This window comes from Truncatella angustata, assembly GCF_020726525.1.
Source record: "Truncatella angustata strain MPI-SDFR-AT-0073 chromosome Unknown BKA67scaffold_6, whole genome shotgun sequence".
NCBI lineage: Eukaryota > Fungi > Ascomycota > Sordariomycetes > Amphisphaeriales > Sporocadaceae > Truncatella > Truncatella angustata.
In genome coordinates this window covers 1,580,757-1,603,277 of record NW_025763386.1, presented here as the reverse complement: position 1 = coordinate 1,603,277, position 22,521 = coordinate 1,580,757, and the positions used below count along the sequence as shown (strand labels likewise).

At 47.8% G+C, this 22,521-nt stretch overlaps 6 protein-coding genes across 6 annotated transcripts; 4 read left to right on the top strand and 2 right to left on the bottom strand.

Annotated features, from left to right (window-relative positions):
• Positions 1 to 1,287: 1,287 nt before the first annotated feature.
• On the bottom strand, positions 1,288 to 4,901 carry BKA67DRAFT_572487 (uncharacterized protein). The gene has a single exon (XM_046103286.1). It carries the CDS (start codon positions 4,436 to 4,438, stop codon positions 1,628 to 1,630), a length of 2,811 nt encoding a protein of 936 aa, XP_045956227.1. The 5' UTR covers positions 4,439 to 4,901; the 3' UTR covers positions 1,288 to 1,627.
• An 884-nt stretch (positions 4,902 to 5,785) lies between these two features.
• On the top strand, positions 5,786 to 6,704 carry BKA67DRAFT_520739 (3-oxo-5-alpha-steroid 4-dehydrogenase-domain-containing protein; the record flags this gene model as incomplete). The annotated part of the gene is made up of 2 exons (XM_046098213.1): positions 5,786 to 5,869; positions 5,925 to 6,704. 2 exons carry the CDS (start codon positions 5,786 to 5,788, stop codon positions 6,702 to 6,704), a joined length of 864 nt encoding a protein of 287 aa, XP_045956226.1.
• Positions 6,705 to 8,136: 1,432 nt separating this feature from the next.
• On the top strand, positions 8,137 to 10,820 carry BKA67DRAFT_572482 (putative peptide transporter). The gene is made up of 4 exons (XM_046103285.1): positions 8,137 to 8,574; positions 8,653 to 8,913; positions 8,978 to 10,425; positions 10,480 to 10,820. Exons 1-4 carry the CDS (start codon positions 8,571 to 8,573, stop codon positions 10,648 to 10,650), a joined length of 1,884 nt encoding a protein of 627 aa, XP_045956225.1. The 5' UTR covers positions 8,137 to 8,570; the 3' UTR covers positions 10,651 to 10,820.
• A 1,717-nt stretch (positions 10,821 to 12,537) lies between these two features.
• On the top strand, positions 12,538 to 13,369 carry BKA67DRAFT_680327 (ankyrin repeat-containing domain protein; the record flags this gene model as incomplete). Its single annotated transcript, XM_046108897.1, has 2 exons — positions 12,538 to 12,784; positions 12,909 to 13,369. The coding sequence occupies 2 exons, from the start codon at positions 12,538 to 12,540 to the stop codon at positions 13,367 to 13,369; spliced, it is 708 nt and encodes a 235-aa protein (XP_045956224.1).
• A 2,129-nt stretch (positions 13,370 to 15,498) lies between these two features.
• BKA67DRAFT_660723 (peptidase S8/S53 domain-containing protein) lies at positions 15,499 to 16,376 on the bottom strand (the record flags this gene model as incomplete). Its single annotated transcript, XM_046107676.1, has 3 exons — positions 15,499 to 15,680; positions 15,737 to 16,018; positions 16,100 to 16,376. 3 exons carry the CDS (start codon positions 16,374 to 16,376, stop codon positions 15,499 to 15,501), a joined length of 741 nt encoding a protein of 246 aa, XP_045956223.1.
• A 3,377-nt stretch (positions 16,377 to 19,753) lies between these two features.
• Positions 19,754 to 22,371, top strand: BKA67DRAFT_572474 (major facilitator superfamily transporter). Its single transcript, XM_046103284.1, has 6 exons — positions 19,754 to 20,020; positions 20,075 to 20,253; positions 20,302 to 20,482; positions 20,557 to 20,789; positions 20,843 to 20,881; positions 20,940 to 22,371. The coding sequence occupies exons 1-6, from the start codon at positions 19,969 to 19,971 to the stop codon at positions 21,912 to 21,914; spliced, it is 1,659 nt and encodes a 552-aa protein (XP_045956222.1). The 5' UTR covers positions 19,754 to 19,968; the 3' UTR covers positions 21,915 to 22,371.
• Positions 22,372 to 22,521: the final 150 nt, after the last annotated feature.

Below are 22,521 nucleotides of genomic sequence, written 5' to 3'. Positions count from 1 at the left end.
ATCTTTGACAGCTGAGGTTGGGGGAGCATGAGGTGGTCGGTCACGATAGCTCAGCTCAGGTATAGAGCGTCAATTGTGGGCCAGATGAATAGGAGTTTGGGGGGAATGATACCTCCGCACAAGTGTAGAGCATGTCTACTGGGGCTAACCGAAATTTGTTATTTATGGCTCTACTTTTGTATGGGTTGCGTGAACTAGGTTGGTAATATACATGTATTTCGTTGCGCACGCAGCCTCAACTTAACAATAGGCCATGGCTGGATGCCTAAAGAGTCGCTCAAAATCTCTTTCTGTCTCGCTCCCCTACTTCTTGTGATTAAACACATGGCACCAATCAGTGGGGACTGTCTCGAAGTAATCCTCAAAGTTCTCCCTGCAGATGTAACCCATGACCTCCTTCTTTACAACGACACTGCCGTCCACTATGGCCTTTGGGACTCAAGGATATACCTGTTCCATAATGTGTAGCAATCCCTCAATGGGTCTCGACGTACGTAGGTTGACGTGAGGGGCGTTCAACCCCGGAGGATTGAGCTGGTGATCATCAGGATCCTGATGCCAGGATAGAGAGCCATCTACCTTCATCTATGATGGTTTCCAAGAAGTGGTTGTGAGCTTGCAGGTGAGCGTCCTAACGTGGTAAATTCGTTTGGTGTCGCCAAAGACTTAGTGAAGATAAATGGGTTAAGGCTTCAGAGACTACGTGGGCACCCGAGGTGGTCCAGTATTGACCTGAGAATCGTGGAAAAGCGAACAATCTGGGAGGTTGTCATGCGGACTGCAGCGTTGAGGTAACATATGTGTGACCTAGTTTAGCTACTTCTTTTGAAATACCAACACCACACAGGTGTCAGTCAATGGGGGATAGTTAATCTCGACATGTAACCTATTCAATAAGAGCAACCAGGGCAACAGATTGTAGCAAAAGCGCCAGATTCAAAGAATGAAAGTTGTGAAGAACGCTTTATTACTGAAATAAATATCCTACGGACATGCAAAAAAGAAAAAAAAGAAAAAAAAGTTCCACTTCAAATATATATTACGGGCTTCAAATCGTGTTTAGACACCGCTTTGACTGTTTGTGTGCCTGGGGTAGTCGACAAGCGAAGTAGCGTTCATTAGCTGTTTGTGTTCGTGTCTGTCTCTTAAAGAGATGGCGATATTCATGTAATTGAAGCGTATTAAGTGTAGCAGCAGCGTTAAGAAAACTAAACAATCTGACAAGATGACTCAAATTCGCTTATACTACGAAGGGACAAGAGGCATTCAGGTTAGGAATTATTGAGATTACCAAGGAGAACGTTCTCTAGTGTATTGAGAGTGGGACTGATTTGGATTACTTTGTTACACTGTGTATCAACAGATCGGATTGCACTCGCTTAAAATGAAATAGTTCTCAGCTGCTCTTGCTCAAAGTCATATTGAACTAGGAGCAATTCTAAGAAAAGAAAAGAAAAGAATCTCGTAACAATGATGACCTGCAGATTCGTGCCTGGAAAGTTCCCAAACTCCCGTGCACGCCTGAGCACCCGAAAAACCTATATCCGCTAGAGCGCCGGCTACCCATTCCAACTATGCAAAAGCCGGGATCATGAGACGTGATCTTCTAGTTCAATCTTATCTACAATCACATCACAGCGCAATCTTTGTCCCTACCAGCAGACGCGCTCTGCTGATGACCTATTACCGGACGACCTCGGCCCATTCCTATCGGCGTGCTAGGCCCAGCTTGAGCTGTCACGGGCTGTGATGGCCCACTGCCCGGAAGTGTCGGTCTTCTTCTTGCGTCAGTAGCGCCACCGGGGCTGCTCGAAGAATGGTTAGGATGACCACTTGGTGGCACATACAGCTCATCTTTGCTCGCTTGTTCGTAAGACGGTGGCGCATCATCATCCGCAGCATTTGCGGGCCGATGTGTTGTATTAGCCGGTGGTACTAGAGGTCGAACTTGCTGGACGGGACGTCCGCCTCGGGCTGTAGTACTACCACCGCGGACTGGAACATTGATGGAGGTCGAGCTGGTGCGGACTGGAGCATTGATGGAGGTCGAGCTTGCGCGGGCTGGAATCAGCCCACCCCGGCCGCCTCCCCGACCACGTGGGCCGGTTCGGGCGGTAGTACCCCGACCCTGCTGCTCGATGAAATGTTCTGATAACTGACTTTCACGCTCGCGAGCAGCTTGCTCGTTCCTATGCCGCTCATCCTCCTCTTCCTGTAGTTGAAGAGCAAGTGCAAGATCACGATCCTCTTGTTCGTGGTTTGCTGACATTGGCGAAGCAGGAGGCTCAGGTTCGCTGTTGCTAGTACGTCCGCGCCTATTCTGAACTGCTTGCCATTGCCCGCCGTGAGCAGATGAATCTTCATCGGTATACCAGGCGCCCGGAACGTCTCGAGGAGCCTCCTGTTGCGGACCACCGACCAGCCTGAAGTCGCCAGAGAAGAACTCAGTTCGTTCGCCGTTAACGTCAACGAGAGATTCCCATACGATTTCATCATGTGTATAATAGCCAGCATCGGTAACCAGCGTGAAGAGCTGTTGTGTCTGTGGGTGTCTGTACAGGGTAGAAAAGTGATCGTTGCGGAACAAGATGGCGAATGTGCCTGGCTGGATACCTTTCGTAATTACTTGAAGGCCCCATTGAGTGAGTTGCGTGGCGGAACTGTTGAGCCATCCTCTGATAGTTATTATATCCTGGTAAATCTGTTGTTCTTGCTCGGTGAGACCAGCGCCAGAAGTGCTTAGTTTGTCTTCGAGTTCTTCCTCTCTGAACATGAGGTTCTGTGCATCATCATAAGACGCAGCCTGCCTAGCAAATGCTTCATATGCCGGATCTTCCTTTGGTGGAAGCCAACCGTGGATCAGAGGAATGGAGAAAGTCGCGTACAACCTCATGTCACGTGTATCTTCGAAAGTTCCTGGAATAAAATCACCACGTTCCGAGGGGTGCTGATGAGTTGAGGTTCGCTTGTGGGCGGTGATGAGCTCTTGCGTGGGTACATATCGAGGGTTGACATTCATGCCAGTATGCAGGCCCTTGAGGAAAGCATATAATTCGGTTACGTCGGGCAATGCAGCATCTGATTGCGTTCTTCTAGGCGACATGAGCTCATCGAATACTGCTTCGAGCAACAAATTGAGACTGATCTGTTCTCTTGATCTTAGTGTCTCCACCAGAACAGTGTTAGATAGATCGGCAGGAGTCGTTAAAGTCAATGCATTGACAAGTGCGACCAGAGGGCAGGGGCCGTTGGCATTCTGTACCAAGATAGGCGACCGTCGAGGGTTTTGCGAGACATTGGCATCAAACCAATGGATGTTTTTGATTTGATAGGTTTCAGTCTTGTTGGCTGCACTGGGTGTGCTCGGTCGGGGAGGCTGAGGAGGAGGCGGGTCTAAAGACCGCCTTGGAGGTAGTGCGGGCGGTTCTTCTGAAGCTTCGGCCTCCGGTGTGTTCGTGGTTGGCACCACTGGTGCCTTCGAAGTATCGTCTTTTGGCTGGTCATCATTATCATCGAAGTTCTCCCACGTACTCTTTCTGGAAAGACTTGGCGCAACTGGTGATGGATCTTTGTCGATTAGGTTCCAGCCATCCGGAATGTTGGTGTGTCCCTGAGGCTGACTCGCAGCGGGCGCCTTTCCCTTGTCGAGAGTTGCAAGATCATCCCAGGCATGTGCATCTTGTGAGAACTCATTAGCTTCTGTCGATCTCCCAGGCATTGGCCCCAGAGACGGCTTTGCGCTTTCCACCTCATCCCATGCAGGTGACTCTCCCTCTGACAGGAGTGAAACTGGCTTTGGCGAGCTCCCTGGTATAGTTGTGGTAGGCTTCGGCGTGTAAGTCGAGCCCCATACATCACTGCCGGTGTTCTGATTACTGATAGGTGGCATTGGCGCAGGGGCAGCAGTCGTTGTGGACTCGTCGATGACTGGTTCCCAGGGATTCGTGTTTTGCTCATTCTCGACAACCTCTAATTGCGAAAAGGCGTCGGTGGGCGGTACAGGTACGGGTACAGGTACAGCGCCTGGAGACGAGGTTGAAGGGTTGTATCCTTTGGGACCGTTATTGACAGGCTTTCGCTTGAAGGGATTGGTTTCCATCTTCCCGCCAGGTCGCAGGACTGTAGGTGTATGCTCGAGGGTGATCTTCGGCTTGCCTGTTTCGTCGCCCACTTCTCCCCAAGGGTTGTCGTCTCCCGTGTCATATGGGCTTGGACTCGGGCTCTTCGGTGAGGCGCCGGGTCTCAGTGGTGCGGGAACGTCGTGTGGGATGGGAGCAGGCACGGGGCTGTTTGTGCCGTTTCGAGTCGGCCGTGTCGAATCCAAGTCCCCCCAAACATTCACGCTGTCCTCGGAGTCTGTCGGCGACCAGATGTCGATTGTGGGAGGCGCATTGGCATTCGCAGGTGTGTCGTCGGGCTTTGGCCCTCGTGTGACCATGGTGCGAACAACTTGTCTTGTCCTGCGTACAACAGGCCAAGCGTCGTCACTGACAGCTCTTTCTGAGTCGGCAAGTACGCCAATGCAATTAGTAGCACCAATAACCACTGCTAATCACAAGCTTGCGACAGGTTAGCTTTGGGCGTGCTGCAGAAGATGCGATGCGGTTCTGATTGCTTTGGCGGCTCTTGACAACGGAAGAGGCGACGCTTCGTGGTAACTGTCTGCTATGTATATCTGTGTCTGTACCTGTATCCTGGCAGCTCGAGCGCTACGTCATTCGCAAGTGGGAATGGTATCCGTAACAGGGAACAATAAGTGGTAGATCTACTAAGGCAAGACACCCACAGGAAGAACGAGTCTGTGACTGTAAGCAATTGATTGCCTGTATTCAATTCTAGGGGATTGTAAGTCCTATCAGACAGCTCAACTATGCAAAGCGAACAACAGATGTGAGTAGGTTAGCTTGCAGGTGATTGTTGGAGTAGGGACGTACGTCAATGTCATCGGGAAACAAGACATGTGGCGGTGCAGCATCGGGGGGCGCTGGTAGTCGTAATCCGAGTCGAGTTCCACTAGGCAGCAGTATCGGGGGACGATAGCCTACATTACTCCGTGGCCTGGCCGGATTGCTTGCTTGTGAGGCAAAGCATTTGTGGCTGAGCTACATTGTTCAGATAATTGATGTTAACTATTGTGATATATAGTTGATGCTGGAACCCATAGTGTCTACCGATCTGTACTCTGATGCAGGACAACTGATGAATATATTATACTAGTCTAGGTTGGTCTGACGCTGAACAACACGAGATGCACCAGCCACAATGTCACACCAGGAGCCCGGCTGTGGGTGCCGGGTGGCCTCCGAGGCAGAGAATCGTTGGAGTTGCACAGGCCAAGTTGTCGTCCTCCTCCGTATGACCTAATCTAACGTTTTCTCATAGCAAGCATGATGGAGCTTTTGTGTCCTTAGTGTTGTTAAACCATGATAAAATAAGCACGCATACTGTAATAAAGACTAGGTAGACTCACTTGTTTAGAGCTTCCCCGGATTCCCCACTTACTATTAACCCGAGCCATGGGCCTGAGCTATGGCCAATCTCGTAAATAGCCGCCGCACGCTGCTGGGTGCAACCTTGACTTTTGGAATGAAAACAATGACGACACGCTAAATTCGATGATACGGAACGGCGCCTGTCTTAACATTTATAGATAGACTTTTCTGAAGGTCTGATAAACTAGGTCTTGTTACTTGAGATACATTTGAACATTTTCAAAAACCAGCGAGTTATCAATCCTTCTGCAAGACCGACACTACCGACCTGAAGTGCGTCTCAGAGCCAGAAGATGACCATAATCCAAGGTTGGCTTCCGGCTAGCCGCCAGAACTATGAGTTCATCTTATTTTGGTGGAGCTGGTTAGTACCAATTGTACGTTACTACACTTCCCGGAAGCGTTATATAATACACTGACTCGATCTGAAAGGGTGCCTCCGTCCAATGGCTCACCTCATGGTATGGCATGGGTAAAACCTCCACCAAATCGCCGCTTAACATCCCGGGCCGCATCGCCTGGTTTACAATGGAGTGTCCTGGTTTCATCACCCTACTCTACATTATGAACACCTTGTCGGCTGAGCACGGCATCACCGACCTACCGTGGCAAAACAAAGTCCTTGCCGGCCTTTTCGTTCTGCACTACACATACCGTGCAGTCATCTTTCCCATCATCCAGCCCTCCATGTCACCCATACACCTCTTCGTATGGGTCGCAGCTCTTGCTTTTCAATTCTTGAACGCGACGTGTCTGGGCTCATGGTTGGCCGCGTATGGGCCAACAACGCAGGCGGAATGGCGTGCTGAGGGGTTCACAGTCCTCCGATTTGCCATTGGGTTAGTCGTCTTCTACATTGGACTTACGGGCAACTATTTCTGTGACGAAGAACTCCGCGAGATCCGCCGCAAAGAGCAGAGACGCCAGGAAAGGCTCTCGGGTCAAGGCCAAAAAGGCATTGGAAAGCATTATTCTATTCCACAGAACGGTCTCTTCAAGCACATGCTATACCCGCATTATTTCATGGAATGGGTTGAGTGGCTTGGCTTTTGGATCGCCGCCGGATGGTCTTGTGGTCCGGCACGAGCCTTTTTGATCAATGAGTTCTTTTCCATGTTCCCACGGGCCGTGAGCGGCAAAAAGTGGTACATTGAAAAGTTTGGGGAGGAGAAAATTAGGCGGAAGTATGCTGTTATTCCTGGCGTGTGGTAAATTAGAGGCTAGCCACGATTTATTGCAAGGAGATTACGGCACACAGGCTTCGAGACGTATAGGCCAAAGCTGAACTGAGCTAGGGTTCTGCTCAACGCCTAGCTGGAGGAGTTTTTCTTTTTTCTTTCTTTTCATTACATGTTAGTGAAATCCTTGTCGAGGCAAGATAATATACCTTCACGCAGCTTTGCCTTGCGCTGGCTACTTTGTGTGTATCAGTTCTAGGTCAGAGAGACCCACACGTGCGCATAACGTTTTCATAGGTTGTGCGGATTAGTATCCCAGTCATCAATTGATACCCAGGCATCGAAAAGTATGGACTGGCTCTTCTCGGTTCAGCTTCCGAAGATCGACAGGGACAAGTAGAAATGGCGTGGTCATCTTACTACGCTTGTGATGATAGCCCGAGATATCAGAATCCAAGCAACATAATTGCCACTAGCCTCAGCCGGAGTTCAAGTGTCATGGCATGTATGTGGTGAGACTCTGCCAACACGAAAAGCACAGATGACAAGAAATTCGTTGCCTAAATAGGTCCAACTTCCCTTATCGAGTATAGAACGAGAGCCAAGACATATCCTGCCAAGCCCAACTCGTAAGAGGTCTCCATTTTGCGACGATCCAAACGATGAATTGTCCTAGCCTTTCTTGGATGAGCCGCTGTGAGGCGAGTGAGGTGAGGAGGGAGGGTGAGTCGCCCAAGCTCCTAACCCTTGTTCAGTGCGGCAATAAACAGTGCTCTCTGGTAATCATGCGGGTGCGCTTCCGCGATAGCTTCGAGAACTTCTGTTGCAGCGAGGTTACTGCTCGGTAGCATTAGCACGATCCCAACCCGTGGCAACTCGAACTTGGTGGTGGGCGAGAATGGATAGGTGTGGAGTGATCTTTTGAAGCATTGCATGTCGTCAGCTGGGCTAGCGTGTTTTTCAGCACCGCTGTGACAGGGACCTTTTGGCCAGTCATGGTACTTCATACCTAGAGAGAAGACGTGATTGACCAACTGCCAATTCTTTATCTCACCAAAATTTTGCTGGAACTATACCAACCAATGGGCACACGAGAAGAACACCGGGGGCCTGGCTGGTCTCGGTCCTTGTGCTTATCTGTGGGGCAAGCGCTACATGTGCAACCCCCATTGAGAATCTGATTGAGAATATTGCATTTCCTCACACGACAATGTCGTCAAGATTCCTCCTTCTGCTGTTACGGCCGGCGGATGGAAATAAGCAACCTGCGGATACGGGAGGATAGTTCTTGGCGAAAACAAGCATTGAGCAGCTCAGCCCTATCACAGCGTAGCAATTATAAAGAGCGACTTGGCGGAGCTTATTAAAGCTTGACATCTTGGGTGTCTCTGCACGACAGTGAAACTAGCTTCAACGCTGGACCCACCGCTACAGTGCCAAGCTGCCTCTTCCGCTATAGTCCCGCCCACCCCCGGCGAGATGATCTCTGCTACGCTGGGACCATCAGGAGACACCTTCCTATCTGAGAGTCCACCTTCAACCTAGAGCCAGCTACTATGGTAAGGATCACTCTCTGGTAGGTAGGCACAAGGATCTCGACCAGCTATGTATGGTGGCTACAATCGGTCAGCGGCGGCGCCGCATCTGCATCGGGTTACTTACTCCGTCAACCCTCTGATACCTAGACACTCATCAAATTGCTACATCTCTTAACTCGGTGCAACGTCGATCAGCAGTTTTTAGCAGCTCATCGGTGCGCGTACCGCTTTTAATAAGACACGTCCGCCCCGCGTGCCCTCGTTCATTTAGCTTTCATTCCTATTGCCCTTGCATTCCATTGCATTAACCCGTGCGCCTTGCTTTGCAATTCCATTGTAACAGCAAGCCAGAGGACAACAGGATGTGTAAGTGGCATCCCTGGAGTTACTCCTGATGTTGAAGTTTAACGAGTCCTGGGAGGATAGGCTGACACAACATTACAGCGACCAGAGACGGAGTCGAGCGACCGGCTGAGGCCACCGCTCCAGCTTATGGCACGACCGAGGATGAGAAAGTTCTTGGCAGACTCACACCCGATGGCGACAAGCATGCCGCTCTTCAAGACACAAACGTCCTTCACCAGGACTATGAGGGCAAGCCTACCGATGAAGAGTTGGCGACTCTGCGCCGTGTTCCTGGAAATGTCCCATGGGTGGCCTACTGCCTTTGCGCTGTTGAGTTCTGCGAGCGTGCCTCGTATTACGGTTAGTATTCAATAATATAGAAGCGGCATGATTATAGATCATGTGCTGACCACGTTGGTCGCAGGCTGTGTTACCATTTGGACCAACTACATCAACAAGCCCTTGCCTGCCGGCGGAAATGGTCTCGGTTCACCCCCTTACGGCAGCCAGATCACTCAAGGTGGTCTTGGTCTGGGTGAGAAGGTGGCTAATGCCACAACTCAGTCTTTCAACGTGATTGCATATGTACTTCCTCTTCTTGTCGGTTACCTTGCAGACACCAGGTTCGGTCGCTACAGAATGATTTTCTGGGGCATCATGCTCTGCGGTCTTGGTCATATTCTCATCGTCGTAGGCGGTGCCAGAGATCTTCTTGCAAACGGTAATGCGAAGATACCATTCTTCATCGGTGTCTACATTTTGGCCCTGGGAGCGGCCATGTTTAAGCCGAACGTCACGCCTCTGTTGCTCGATCAATTGTCCAGTCACGTTCCGATCGTGAAGACTTTGCCTAGCGGCGAACGCGTAATCGAGGATCCTGAGCACTCCACTGAAAGAGTGATGCTTTGGTTCTATATGCTGATCAACGTCGGCGGCTTTATGGCTACAGCAACTTCGTACTGTGCTCGCCTTATTGGTTGGTGGTTGGCGTTTCTGCTGCCGCTCATCCTTTACCTTCCGCTCCCCATTCTTCTGATTTGGCTCAAGCCTAAGCTGATCATGCACCCCCCTGGCGGCTCAGATCTTCCCAACATCTTTAGAGTCATCGGTCGCTGCTTGAGGAACGGCGGTTGGAAGCGCATTGGTAGAGCCGGCTTCTATGAGCCTGCTAGACCTACTTATCAAGCTGAACATGGCCTTCAGATCGAAACCCGATGGAACGACCAATTTGTCGAGGATGTCAAGCGTACCCTCCAAGCCACCGGAATGTTTAGCTTCTTTCCTGTCCAGTTCTGGAACGACAACGGTATTGCTAACTCAGCAAACTACCTCGGAACCATGCTCACGGGCAATGGCGTTCCCAACGATGTGATCGGCAACTTCAACTCTCTGAGTATCATCTTGTTGAACCCAGTCCTGAACTTTGGTTTGTATCCGGCGCTCCGCAAGGCCAATATCCACTACGGTCCGGTTGCCCGTATCACCACTGGCTTCATCATCTCCACTCTTGGCGGTATTGGTTATACTGTCCTTCAATACAAGGCCTACGAGACAAGCCCTTGTGGATACTACGGTTCCACAGACCCAGCATGTACTGAGACAGGCCTCGTCTCGCCTATCTCCCTGTGGTGGGAAGCTATCCCGTACGCCCTCGGTGGTTTCTCTGAGCTCTTTATCAACGTGCCTGCTTACGGTATCGCCTACTCCCGCGCTCCCGTCAATATGAGGGGCCTTGTCTCTGCCATCAACCTCTTCAACACTGGATTCGCTTACATCATCAATTTGGCCGCAACCAACAATATTGTTGACCCTTACCTCGTTTGGGACTTTGGTGGTCCAGCCATCCTTGGCGGTATCGTCACCGTCGTTTTCGTAAGTCGTCAATGATACTCAAGCAGTATAATCCAAAACTAATTAGTTGTGTAGTACTTCTTATTCCGCCACATTGACAAGGAAGAGTACGTTCTGTCTATGAACACTATTGACAGCACTACTGGAGCACGCTCTCACTTCGTGGAAAATGATTTAAATGAGACTGGGAACCGCCCAGCTCCCATCGCCGTTAATGAGCAAAGTATCATTTCTCAGAAGCAGTAGAGCTCCACTTCCTCACGTGGTAGCGATCACAGATAACCGTCACACCCTTCTTGATACCCCTTTTTCGGTCATCATTCTGGACGACCAGCACTCTTTTGAATGTATAGAGAATGTACTCTGTCTAGATAAGTTTAGGGGAAAATAAACGTCAACAAGAGTCATTATTTAAACAAGACATCTTATCTTGATCATACTTTTGCGGTTTATCCCAAATCGCAGCTGTGACAATAGATTTATCTTCGTAGTGATGGTTTAGTGTTCTATTCATTGTTTTGCTGCGCCAAATACGACTTTCACAACACTCTCGTACGAGTTGGGAGATATTCGTATTCAGACTAGTCAAATTATAAGCTGCCACCTCATCCTGATATGTCTGCTAAGCCCTTGAGAGTGGCACTGGAAAACCAACATGAATCGGTATTGCCTGGAATGTGTTACTATAGTGTGAACCACTGTAGATGTTACTAGATTCAAAGGCTGGACTTTCTCCCAGTCTCTAGTGAAGTGTATCATATGAATAGAGCCTTTTTCAATTCGCATTTGCCCATGATATTCGCGGTGTTGCTGTTTTGGGTGTGAATCATAGAATCGAGAATGTCTATCTGATCCAACGCGGGATGGAAGCTGTAGTCGGTCTTTGTATCGCAGTGAGAAACAAACGTGGCCAAAGAGAACAATGATATCAAAACACCAAATTGAGACAGCCATAACCATGCCCTAGTCACCACGAGCACAACACACAATGTCGTCCTCCGTATCAAGATCATGCGACATGCATGGCAGAAGTAGTGGCAGAAAAAACTACGGCAGCAGTGGCAGCAGACACATCGACAACGATAGCGGCAATAGCAGCAGCGACGACAACCGCGGCAACCGACCCTACCTCAACGAACGCTCCATCCGCAAGGGAGTTGTGGACTAGGAGAGTTTGAATAGCTCCTGTGCGGGTTACGACAGAAATGACACGAAGGAATTAACCATCGCCAAGGATGTAGTCCAGAAGTGTGCCCGCAACAGCGACAAGAAACATGCTCAAAGCTACAAAACCATTAACCCTATTCTCGAGGACTCATACAAGGCTTCGAAACCCTCCCATGTGCATAGTAAGCCTACGAATATCAACCGATAGAATGGGATATAGTCGTACATTGGAACTCTGTGACTCTAGAGGAGCTTTTGGGGGTGGTTCCGAGACACAGACATAGGCTCACTTTACTCAACGCGCAAAGTGTCTGTACAATATTATAGTTGCCAAGTTCTGTGATGGTTTCCCTATTCGGAATAGGACGGTCACGTGCTGAAGAATATTTGAAAGGGCAGTTTGCCTATGCTAAAGCCAACTTGTAAACAAGGACACAGTCATGATCTTGTTGTATGGTACATCATGTGATGTTTGAAGGGCAGGGTTTACTTGACTGAAATGATGCAAATGAACCATGGCAATCATTTTCATAGAGAGAATATGGATTATTCATTTTGGATAAGTCCTTATAGTTGAAGCTGAGGTGAATCTGTCATTCATGTCCCTTCATATTGAGCGATTGTTCGTAGTTGCCTTGATAAATTGCCAGCACGTCAATTCTCACACAATGGGATTCATTTGATTTGACTTATACGCGCCTGCCTGATCGGCGATTGTCCACATTCATCCCCAATCTAAGCAGTGAATTCAGTGTTGCATAGAGGATTGACGCCCATCTGACTGGTGTGTTCCTGCCCGTTCGGCGATTGTTAGCCAATATTTTGTAATTAACTTGTCTAATTTACTTCACCCCATGATTCTATAAATACACCATCACCCTTCCATAACTTCAAGACTTTCATTTATCCTTGCAACCAGCACCACTCACCAAAAGCACCCACCAAGCATCTTCAAATCACAACAGGATGGCTGAAGGTCGCCTTTACACAAAGGTACCTTCCGTACCACACACAACCGCTTATAGCGAAGATGAGAAGTGTCAAGTTCTGGATCTTGCTTATTGCGGCAAGGCTGCAAAAATGATTGGCCTCATCAAGACAATCGCCGACCGAGAGTCCCTCACAGCCGGACATATCGCAGCCATTACAAAAGACCATGATGGTGCTTCTATCGGACATTACGCAGCTCGTGGAAACTCTGTAGAGTCTCGTGGTAAGCTTCCATTTCCCCGGTGATTCTTCAATAGCAATTTTCCCTGTTGCTTCTCTGATCGTGACTTTCCTTACTACTTCCTCGATCTCGAGTTTTGAATCGAAACTGACATTCAACCTTGTAGCTGCCTTAGGACGGGCTCTCATGGAGTTTACTGTTGGTGAAGCCAGCGTGAAGACAGCTGTCACTTTAGACAAGGACAAGAATGGCAACTCCCCCATTCTTGAAGCTTGCTACGTTGGCCATACAGCAATCATTGATATCCTTCACAAGAATGGAGGTTCTCTCACATCTGTCAATCTTAATCAGGACACAGCTGCTCACCGCGCTGTTCTTGGCGGCTCCATCACTGCACTGAACAAGTTGATCCAGCTCAAAGCCCCTTTGGGCAAACAGAACAAGAACGGTGCCACCCCACTTCACCTCGCAGTTAATGAGGAGGATCTTGACCTGGTGGACGCATTGTTGGCAACTGGTCTGGCACAGATGGAGGTGAAGAACAAGCAGGGCATGACAGCTTTGGATATTGCCGAGGAGAAGGAGCTAGGGGAGATAGAGGCCTTGTTACGACATTACCAGTTCTAATAGCAGTCACATCCTTTGCAGATTTAAAAGGATGCTGCATATGCTGGGGCTGCATCCGAAAGACTTGACTCATATCCAGCATAGAGCATCATCGAGGTTTCCTATTTGGAAAGGATTGTAATAAATAAGTCAGATATGCCGTACATTCTGCACCATATTATGATACCGTGGTAATTCTGATATTCTACGAAATCTTGAGACATTATATTTTAATCACTTGCTAACGACATAAATGGGATAAATGTAATAGGAATTGGCACCCTGTCAAAGATATGCACCAGTATAATGCTACAGATGTGACCTATTGCAGTGAACAGCCCAATAATCAATGTTGAGCAAGCCCTAAGAGATTTGGAGTGCAAAGGTGTAAAACATGATACCAAAACATGCACCGAATGGAAGCTTTGTCGTCCACCGCATTATTTTAAACTAACTCTCAGGTACTTGGATCTTGGCTCTGGAGTTGATATATGGTCCACAGGTTTGTTCAGAACTTTTGCAGAACCAGGGGGATTCCCAAGTAGTTCTTCCAAATATCTCCCCAAGAATTTCCACGAGTTTAAAACTGGGATCCGAAGAGATTGCAAATGACTGACATAAATCTGTGATTCGCGAGACATTGGTGATACTCAAAATCCATCCTAGAGCAAACATTCTACATCTGTGTTCGGAATCTCCGGTCTGAAACAAGTCGGCCTACTTACGTATATTGTCGCTGTAGTAGAACTGCTGATTGCCAGTACTTCGCAAGTAACCCGGCTATTTTCTAGCATACATGACCGCAGCTAACACCAGTCAGAGCAATCGCACCACACCCCAAGGTGAGACCCTTCGTTGAAGAAAGATTCCATGGGACTAAGCGGGAAATGGTCACGTCTGATTCGCAAGGACCAGTACTCAGGCCCACTGCGAGATTACTATGAGGGTCTTTCATGTCGGAGTCAATGTTTCCGGGATGATGTTCTAGTGAACCAATGCCTGGTCTGCCTTAGTTCTAAACCACTATAGGCGCACAAAGCTGGATTCGTATGAGATTGGGATGATGAATTGATCGTATATGAAGTCGAATAAGCTGACGGGCCAGCGGAAATTTTTAATGGCAGTGGGTTTGAGAATACGAGTTTTGTTCAGCAATTGTATTACTATCTCGGGCATGCTTGCTCGTGTAGGGAAGTCAATAGGCAACTAATCCTGTGGTTGAAGAAGTAGGACGGTCTAGTAACTTTATCTCGGAGTATATGACCCTAGACGGGCAATAAGATGTGTAAATAACACGTTCGTGAGTTATCGTATACAATATTAGTGTAGACAAATCACACAACACCAGGGATTCCCAAGTGGTCACTAACCCGAGTACTAATCCAGCGCTCTAGGGGCATACCTAGTACTGCAGGGATCGACTCCCTTGTCCGGCGTCGTTACAAAAATGTACCACGAGCACTTGGTGAAGGTAGTATCCATGATGAAAAGAACCTTTGGCGAAGGGCTCGGGGCAGGGTCTGCAGGTTTCACGGTTGTCGTAGTGGTCGGTGTTAGCTCCTTGGTGGTGACGACATGGAGCGCAGTAGTTGTTTCTGGTGTTTTGGTGGCTGCACAGCTCGACGTCGTCACGCAGGCATGGCCCTCACCGCCACCATTACATTGCGTTATTGTCGTTGTGGAAACACAGTTTTCGGCCAGGGATCACTGCCGAGCAGCGTCGGGACTGGGCCAAGAGTGACGGACTGTGTCGAGAACGGAACACCAGATCCAGGCAGGTCGGGGTCAGTGAAGTCGGGATACACGCCAGTGGGCTTGGTCTGGCAATAGTGACCTGTGCATAGATTGCCACAGCCTGCTGTACTGGTCGGTGACGGAACGCCAGACTGATATGTGAGGCGGATCCCTGAACCCCCTCCTGCACCTGAACCCCCTCCTGCACCTGAACCCCCTCCTGGGCTTTCAGGCTGACAGGCTTGACGCCTTTTTAAGTCTCTACCATTGCTGCCACTACCACACGTTGGCTCTTTACCCGGGTATAAGCCACCGTCAGGGTCGAGGGTGCCCAGATCTTCGGGAAGATTGCCGCATATAGTTCCTTGGGAGTGGGCTTCATCCGTTAGACAATTTCCTTCTCGTGTTTGGCCGTTCTAAGCAACGGGGACAATCTCCCAGTCCTCTCGATCCTCAATATCTTCCAGAGTCCATAGGGGTTTGTGGAAGTGGCGGATCAATGCTTTGACTGTCCTTGGGTTGGTAAGTTGGCATGCCCATTTGGGAAGCAGCGGTAGTCCACGGAAGTAGGCAGCGAGTCCAGCCACTTTGGGGCTCGCTGATCCAGGAAATACTGTCAATCACGATCATTAAATGAACAGTTATATGACGTACAGATGGACGTTCCATCCATTGCAGTGTTAAGGTCCAGCCATGTCTGCGTTGCCGTTATGAGGCCTTCGCCCGGAGCATGTGTGGTGATCCAGTCCTCAAACTGGCTCCATTCAGATCGAGTCCCATCAATTGTTGTGGAGCCTACCACTATCACATCGTGTGTTTCCTTTTCGGCGAGAACAGCAGGTAAATGGGCAATATACAGGTTATCCGGTTCTCCTTCGTTGCCGGAAGCAGTCACCAGGACCACTTGAAGTTTATCCGGACGGTCGAGGAGCTCCACTGGTTCATTGATACGTGTCAGTATACGGTGCTCCTGTTGATCGTGTATGTTCTCGGAGATTGATGGTCAAGTCAACATACCTATTGCCTTTCTAATGAGTTGATCCTGCACGAGATCTTTCTGATCGCTAGGTTCGAATGAGAAGGAAAAGTTAATGATTGCTTTGCCTTGAAGTTGCCGTTCGATAACATCATCCATGATCATCAGTAGATACTCCAGTGTCTTTTCTTGTTCTGGCACGCCATACGCGTTTGGCACGTTAAGAAGCCCGGCGTAGATACCGATGAGATTGGCATTGTGTATGACACCAAGGTGATCTCCCGCGAGATAGGCGGCAACTCCAGTGCCGTGCGTCATATCAGGCGCATCGAACTCAGCTCCGTATGGCTTGCCTGGTGTGGTGGAATATAATTGATACGCTCCTTGTGTTCTTCCACCCTACTGAGTTTAGAAAAGCCTTTCAAATTCTTCGTTGTATTTCAACATATAGAAATCTGCTGGATGTTGGACTATTTAATTTAAATAGAGTACAATGTAGTAGTAAGAGAACTACGGTTGACTCTGACATGGAGCAGAGTGCGACTCACCAATTACACAATGATCTCTCAATACGGTCTGTAATAAGAGACCGAGACTGAGGCATTATTATAATCAACTGAACCTTATGGGAACATAGACGCTACATTATACTATGCCCAAAGTCTTTGAGAAGAATGTTTTTATTCCTTGGTAGTTTCATGTTCATCGAGTAGACGGCCTCCTTTTGATTCTAAAATTTCTTTATTGAGACATGGAAGGGCGGGAAGTTTTGGAGGAGAGATCGAGGAACGAGAGCTAAGATAATTTTCCAAGTCAGTGTATCTTTCAGGGGATTTGTATTATCCCTTCAAGGCGAAACGGACAAGTCCTGAATTGGCTGGCTTGTAACTTCTCGTAGATATACGTCTGGCTGCTGATTTTTTTAGTTTACCTGTGCAACGTACCAAATAGACTATTATGTCCTACAGACCCAAAATGCGAAGCTAAGATACGCAAACAACTCCATGCCGTTTACTGGCAGCAATATATCTGGAGGATCGACCCCGCCTTGCCATGATGGCCAGTTCTCATAGAGACTTCCAGTTTGACCAATAAGCTGTAAGAATATTTCCTCAGACTGTTTTTTTGCATAGTTCTGATCTGTGTAAGCCAACTCAGTGCATAATGAACCCATACTATTATTCAAAGCTAGCCAGCATTGGAATTTTCCCGCCGGAAACAGCTGCAATGCAATAAAGTCCACCATGTGAACTACGATCCGATCCACAATATGACTCCCGCAGGACGTTCCCCAGAAGGCTAATGCGCGGTGTTATCCAAAAGAGCCTAATCGATGCCTCAGGTACATACCTAGGGCAACCACTTTAGGTAGCCTTCAGTGGAACAGAAGATAGCTCTGTTCCTCGCCGCTATCACACTCTATCAATAGGCTACGATTGATCACCATACGCGACGTTTCTATCACAGCCTCATACACGAATTCTCAGTCTCATCCGCTCGGATATTATGAGTTGCCTTTTTGGGCAGAACGACGTACTAGAGGCAAATCACAGTTTTCTGTAAGTTGACCATAAGTCGCGCACACTTTATTCACTAGTCTTTCAGATATTGAATTTTCAGTGAGAGCCCACCTGCTTAGTCCAGTCATCTGGCACAACAAAGCATATGTCGTCGAATATCCGTAACCTAGTCACTTCTGTGCGGGCGACTACTAGCTCTGTCAGCTATAATTCAAGAGCATTGGATGATTGACGGTAGTTATTAGGCTGCATTGTGTTCTAATGCATATACCGCCACAAGTCGGTTTTGTGCGAGAAGGAGAATCAACGTGGTAAAGATCCAGTGAACCAAGTTCGTTGTCACACAGTTGTGCGGAATGTAAAATGTCTTGTTCTCAAGAATATTCTGCGACTTGCCCACGAAAACCCTGTTGAGGACTTAGTAGAAGATGATGTCAGATCTGTAGGCAACCTAGAAAAGGAGTCCTTGAATGCCCTCAGAGCAACTAATACACGTTTGTCTATATACTGCTGCTGACTGACATTGCCCTTGGAGGAAAATTACTTGTAACGATGCTTGTTGTTTGTACATTGACGCTTGTCCTCCTCAGTGGCTTGCACGACGCAAAACATGGGCTGCCAATTCAGGGGATAGATTTGCTGGCACCCGAATGTGAATCTACGTTCCCAAAGTCAGCACGATTCTGGTAAGCACGTTCATATTCTTGGAGAGAATGACAATAGATTGATAACAAAAACCCCAGAATCCACTAGTGGGGATAAAGGTTAAAGTGAAATGTAAACAAGCGAAGGGAAAAAACAAATGAAAGATTTAAAAATGAAAAACTAAAACAAAGATCTTGCTTCGTTAAAGAATATTAACATATTTATAATTTTAAGTTAATTGATGGAATAAAATCTAGTACATCATAGTTATAAGACTAATAATATATTTAATATGAATAATAAATGTTAAGATGTTAATATTAAGAAGAGACAGCTTTTAAAAGCGGGCTTAACGCGTAATAGTAGCGTTATGAGGGATATGAAGTCAACAAAAGCCATGCGCATTACTATGAAACTGATTGCATACTTAACTTCGAAAAACAACGATGCTATACGGACCCGTACGGCTTACATGACTACGATCAGACCGTTTCATAGTCTGAAACCAAGCCATGACTCGACGCAAAGCCATAATCCATACGCCACACTTAGGCGACCAAACTGACACTTCAGTATTTATAAATATAAATCGAAATAAAGCCATATAAGGTTATACGCTGGGCCTCCGTGTTGTATAACAAAGGGGGGAATCTCTCCACCCCTTACTGAGGAACATAGGAAAGAACAGATCTTGCACCCCATCGCGTGACTCAAGACGGGCGTCAAAAGGCTGGAAAAGCTGGTATCTACCAATAGGCCAGCGAGCGCTCCTGGAAGACACCGGGGACGCGGCGTGCAAGGCCTCCAGGGGTTACGCTGATCTTTTTTTTTTTTTTTGTAGTATTTGAGATGATTTGTTTTAAGTAGTAGTTGATCCAAGTATTTAGTACCAGTATGGAATGCAGAGCAGCGGAGAATACTACGCTGGTTTGGAAGTCTGCCCTATGGTGTAATGGAGTACTTATTACCTCGCCACATCTTTCTGAGATGCGGGCATTTCGATTTGTGCCACGGAAAACAATGAGCGTAATTTTTATTCCAGCTATTCGCAATGCCGCTCCTCAAGACTTGTGATGCAACTGTGTGCTGTCAATCGGCCGGGTATAAGCCCAACCTTGCATTGTATCCGAACACTATCTCGGGAACAACTGGTCCGAACTCCATGCTAAAGCATCACCGAAGTCTTCTAATGTATCCGAACTTCACGCTAAAGCATCACCGAAACCCTTGCATGCGATTTGCTTTTTCCTATCTGAGAGAATCTTGCTGGGTCTGAAAAACGTTCTTACTTTGTTGTGAACTTTGTAGAGACTGATTGTCTCAAAGTGCATGTTTGGATAGAAGAATTTATGCCGCTACTTTCAGCAACACGATCAAACGTGCTGCATTTGTGTGTATGTGCTGGCTGTGTAACACTACAGGCGCGTATTAGCGTTTGATGTAGTCTAATCCATTGAAGCCAAGCTCCAGTGACCCATTTTAATGCATGCGATACCGCCATAGTCGGGGTATGTCCAGTGTCGATCCTACCATATGATGAATTCTCGGGACGGCATCGGCCTGTTGCGCCCTTCCAGCGATGTCGTTTGTCTTGTTCACAATCTCGTCTGGTCATAGAAACTACCAGTGTTTCCGCAGGAACTCCAAATATGCCCACTGCGAAACTGTCATCTCTCTTCTGATGCCACAATGCGTCATGACCTCCGGTATAATAATTGTTCTATTCAACATCCTAGATTACCATTATGTCTAATGAGAAGGTGGTCGACGTGGAAGCCGGTTGGACCGTACGGCCACGTGAGTCTATGGCCAACCTCGATGCAGTCCACTATATCTAACATTAATCTCTAGATGATGGCCGACATCACAGTCACATCTCCCAAGTGGTGCAGAGGTTAGATACTGAAGACGCTGATGAGGCGTATGGTGGAGCTGCAACTCATCATGCCACGAACATCAATGACAACCCTGCACAAATAATCATATCTTGGGCGGCAGACGACAAGGACAACCCATATAACTGGCCGAAAGTGAGCTTTATCCCCCAAAGGATAGGGCCAAGGCTAATCGTTACATAGTCGAAGAAGTTGCCATTTGTACTCTCAACTATGATCTTGGTTGTGAACAGCACAATGGGCAGCTCATTACCAAGCATGGCGATTCCGTACATGATGGCAGAGTGGGGGATCGCTGATCAAGAACAGAAAGTTCTTCCCATATCGACTTATCTTATAGGATATGTGTGTGGTCCTATAATATGTGAGTAATACTTCCGGAGTTCCCCATCTTACGATATAACAACAGATACTAAAGAGTGACATTAAATACGACAGGGGGTCCATTAAGCGAGCAATATGGCAGAAAGAATTTGACATTGGTGACCTTCACGCTGTTTAGCGGATTTACATTGGGTTGTGCGCTTGCCCCGAGTTGGTCTGCATTCTTGGTCTTCAGATTCTTCACAGGTGCAGTTGCCAGTTCACCTATAGCCATCGTTGCAGGCCAGCTTGCGGACACTTTCGATGACCCTGTTACGCGAGGCCGTGCTTTTGCCTGGTTTATGGCCGTGAGTGACTAAATTGTGTGGGTTATCAGACTTGACCAGCTGAAATCAGGCAGATGACCGTCTTTGGACCTCTTCTCGCACCAATTATATCCGTATAGTGAACCCATCATCATTTTTTTTGGGGGTTCACTGAGGCTGATACGCTTCTAGGGTTTTTGTTCGACAACAATCGGCTGGCGTTGGAGCTTTTGGATCGGCCTAATCTATGCCGGATTTTCACTGCTAGTAGTGCTGATAATCGTACCCGAAACGTATGGGCCCAAGCTGCTTGCTATAAGAGCCCGGAAAATGCGAAAAGAGACAGGAAACCCGAACATATTCGCAGCTTCTGAGCTAGAGAGTCGTGACCTGAGTACTGTCGTCAGTCGTGTGCTCACTAGGCCACTCCGCATGCTCTACTCGGAACTTATCGTCACTTCCACGTGTATGTACCTAGCCTTGTGCTACGCTATATTCTACATGTCGTTTCAAGCTTTCCCGATCATCTTTCAACAGCTGTATGGCCTCGCACCCGGTGTCACCGGGCTGTGCTTTCTCTCAATCGGAATCGGCGCCTTGCTAGCACTGCCAGTCTTCTACGCTTATGATGGGTATCTCCGCCGCGCTCAAAACCAGAAGAAAGCCTGGAGTAGACAAGAAGAATATCGTCGAGTACCTCTTGCTTGTATCGGTGGGCCGTTGTTCGTTATATCACTCCTCTGGCTCGGATGGTCCGCAAGAACGAATACTACTTTTGTAGTTCCAATGCTGGCAGGAATTCCATTTGGATTGGGCTTTCAATTGATCTTCATGGCACTATTGAACTACCTCACAGATGCCTATGAGATATATGCTGCAAGTGCGAATGCGGCTGCAAGTGCCACACGATCTCTGGTTGCCGTCGTCCTGCCTTTTGCTACCACACCAATGTTTCAACGGCTGGGAATCGGAGGGGCGTGCAGTGTCTTAGCAGGACTGAGTTTATTCATGTGCTTCATTCCGTTCATATTCCTCTGGAAAGGGGAGCAAATCCGGGAAAGGTCCAAGTTCTGCATCATGTTAAAGCAAGAGAAGGAGGCACATGCTCGAGAAGCCGATGGTGGTCAGAGAAGCAGCCAGCTCGGACACGTTCCAGAGCATACCTAGGTATACCTGTCTGCAAGCTAGGTCTTTTAAGGGACTGTAACGGCCAGCGAGTTATAGTAGAAACGAGTCGGACCGCTCGGGGTAATCTTACGTGGGCCCCACATGTCAATACGAGCTAGGCAAAACACGATATACATTCAGGCAGAAAGATACTTCATAAACCATGCCTAACTGCGGCCATATTCTGGTGGATATGAAACACAGTATTGATATCAGGCTTGTTTAAAAATAACCTATCATGATATGGGGTTTCAAGAACGGATTAAATTTCTTAGTATAATGTAATCGCAACTCCACGCTATTACCAGCATAACCAGATAACTTATTTCTTTCTCTACTAGCTCATAACATAGAGCTATAAATAATTATAACCGTAGGCGTACCATATTCAAGGTATTTTCCGTCGGTATGTATATTGCCTGCGGTACCCACTCCGAAACTGATGCCATCAATTCGACGACGCAAATCAGAAGTGGCACTGCTGCGCTCTTTTTATGTTGCGCTGAGATTGATGGGCAAAATGGGAAAGGATAATTTCACCCTCTGATGAGTTAAACCCCGCAATATACCGAGAAATGGGTAGTAATTATGAGTAAAAGAGAAAGGC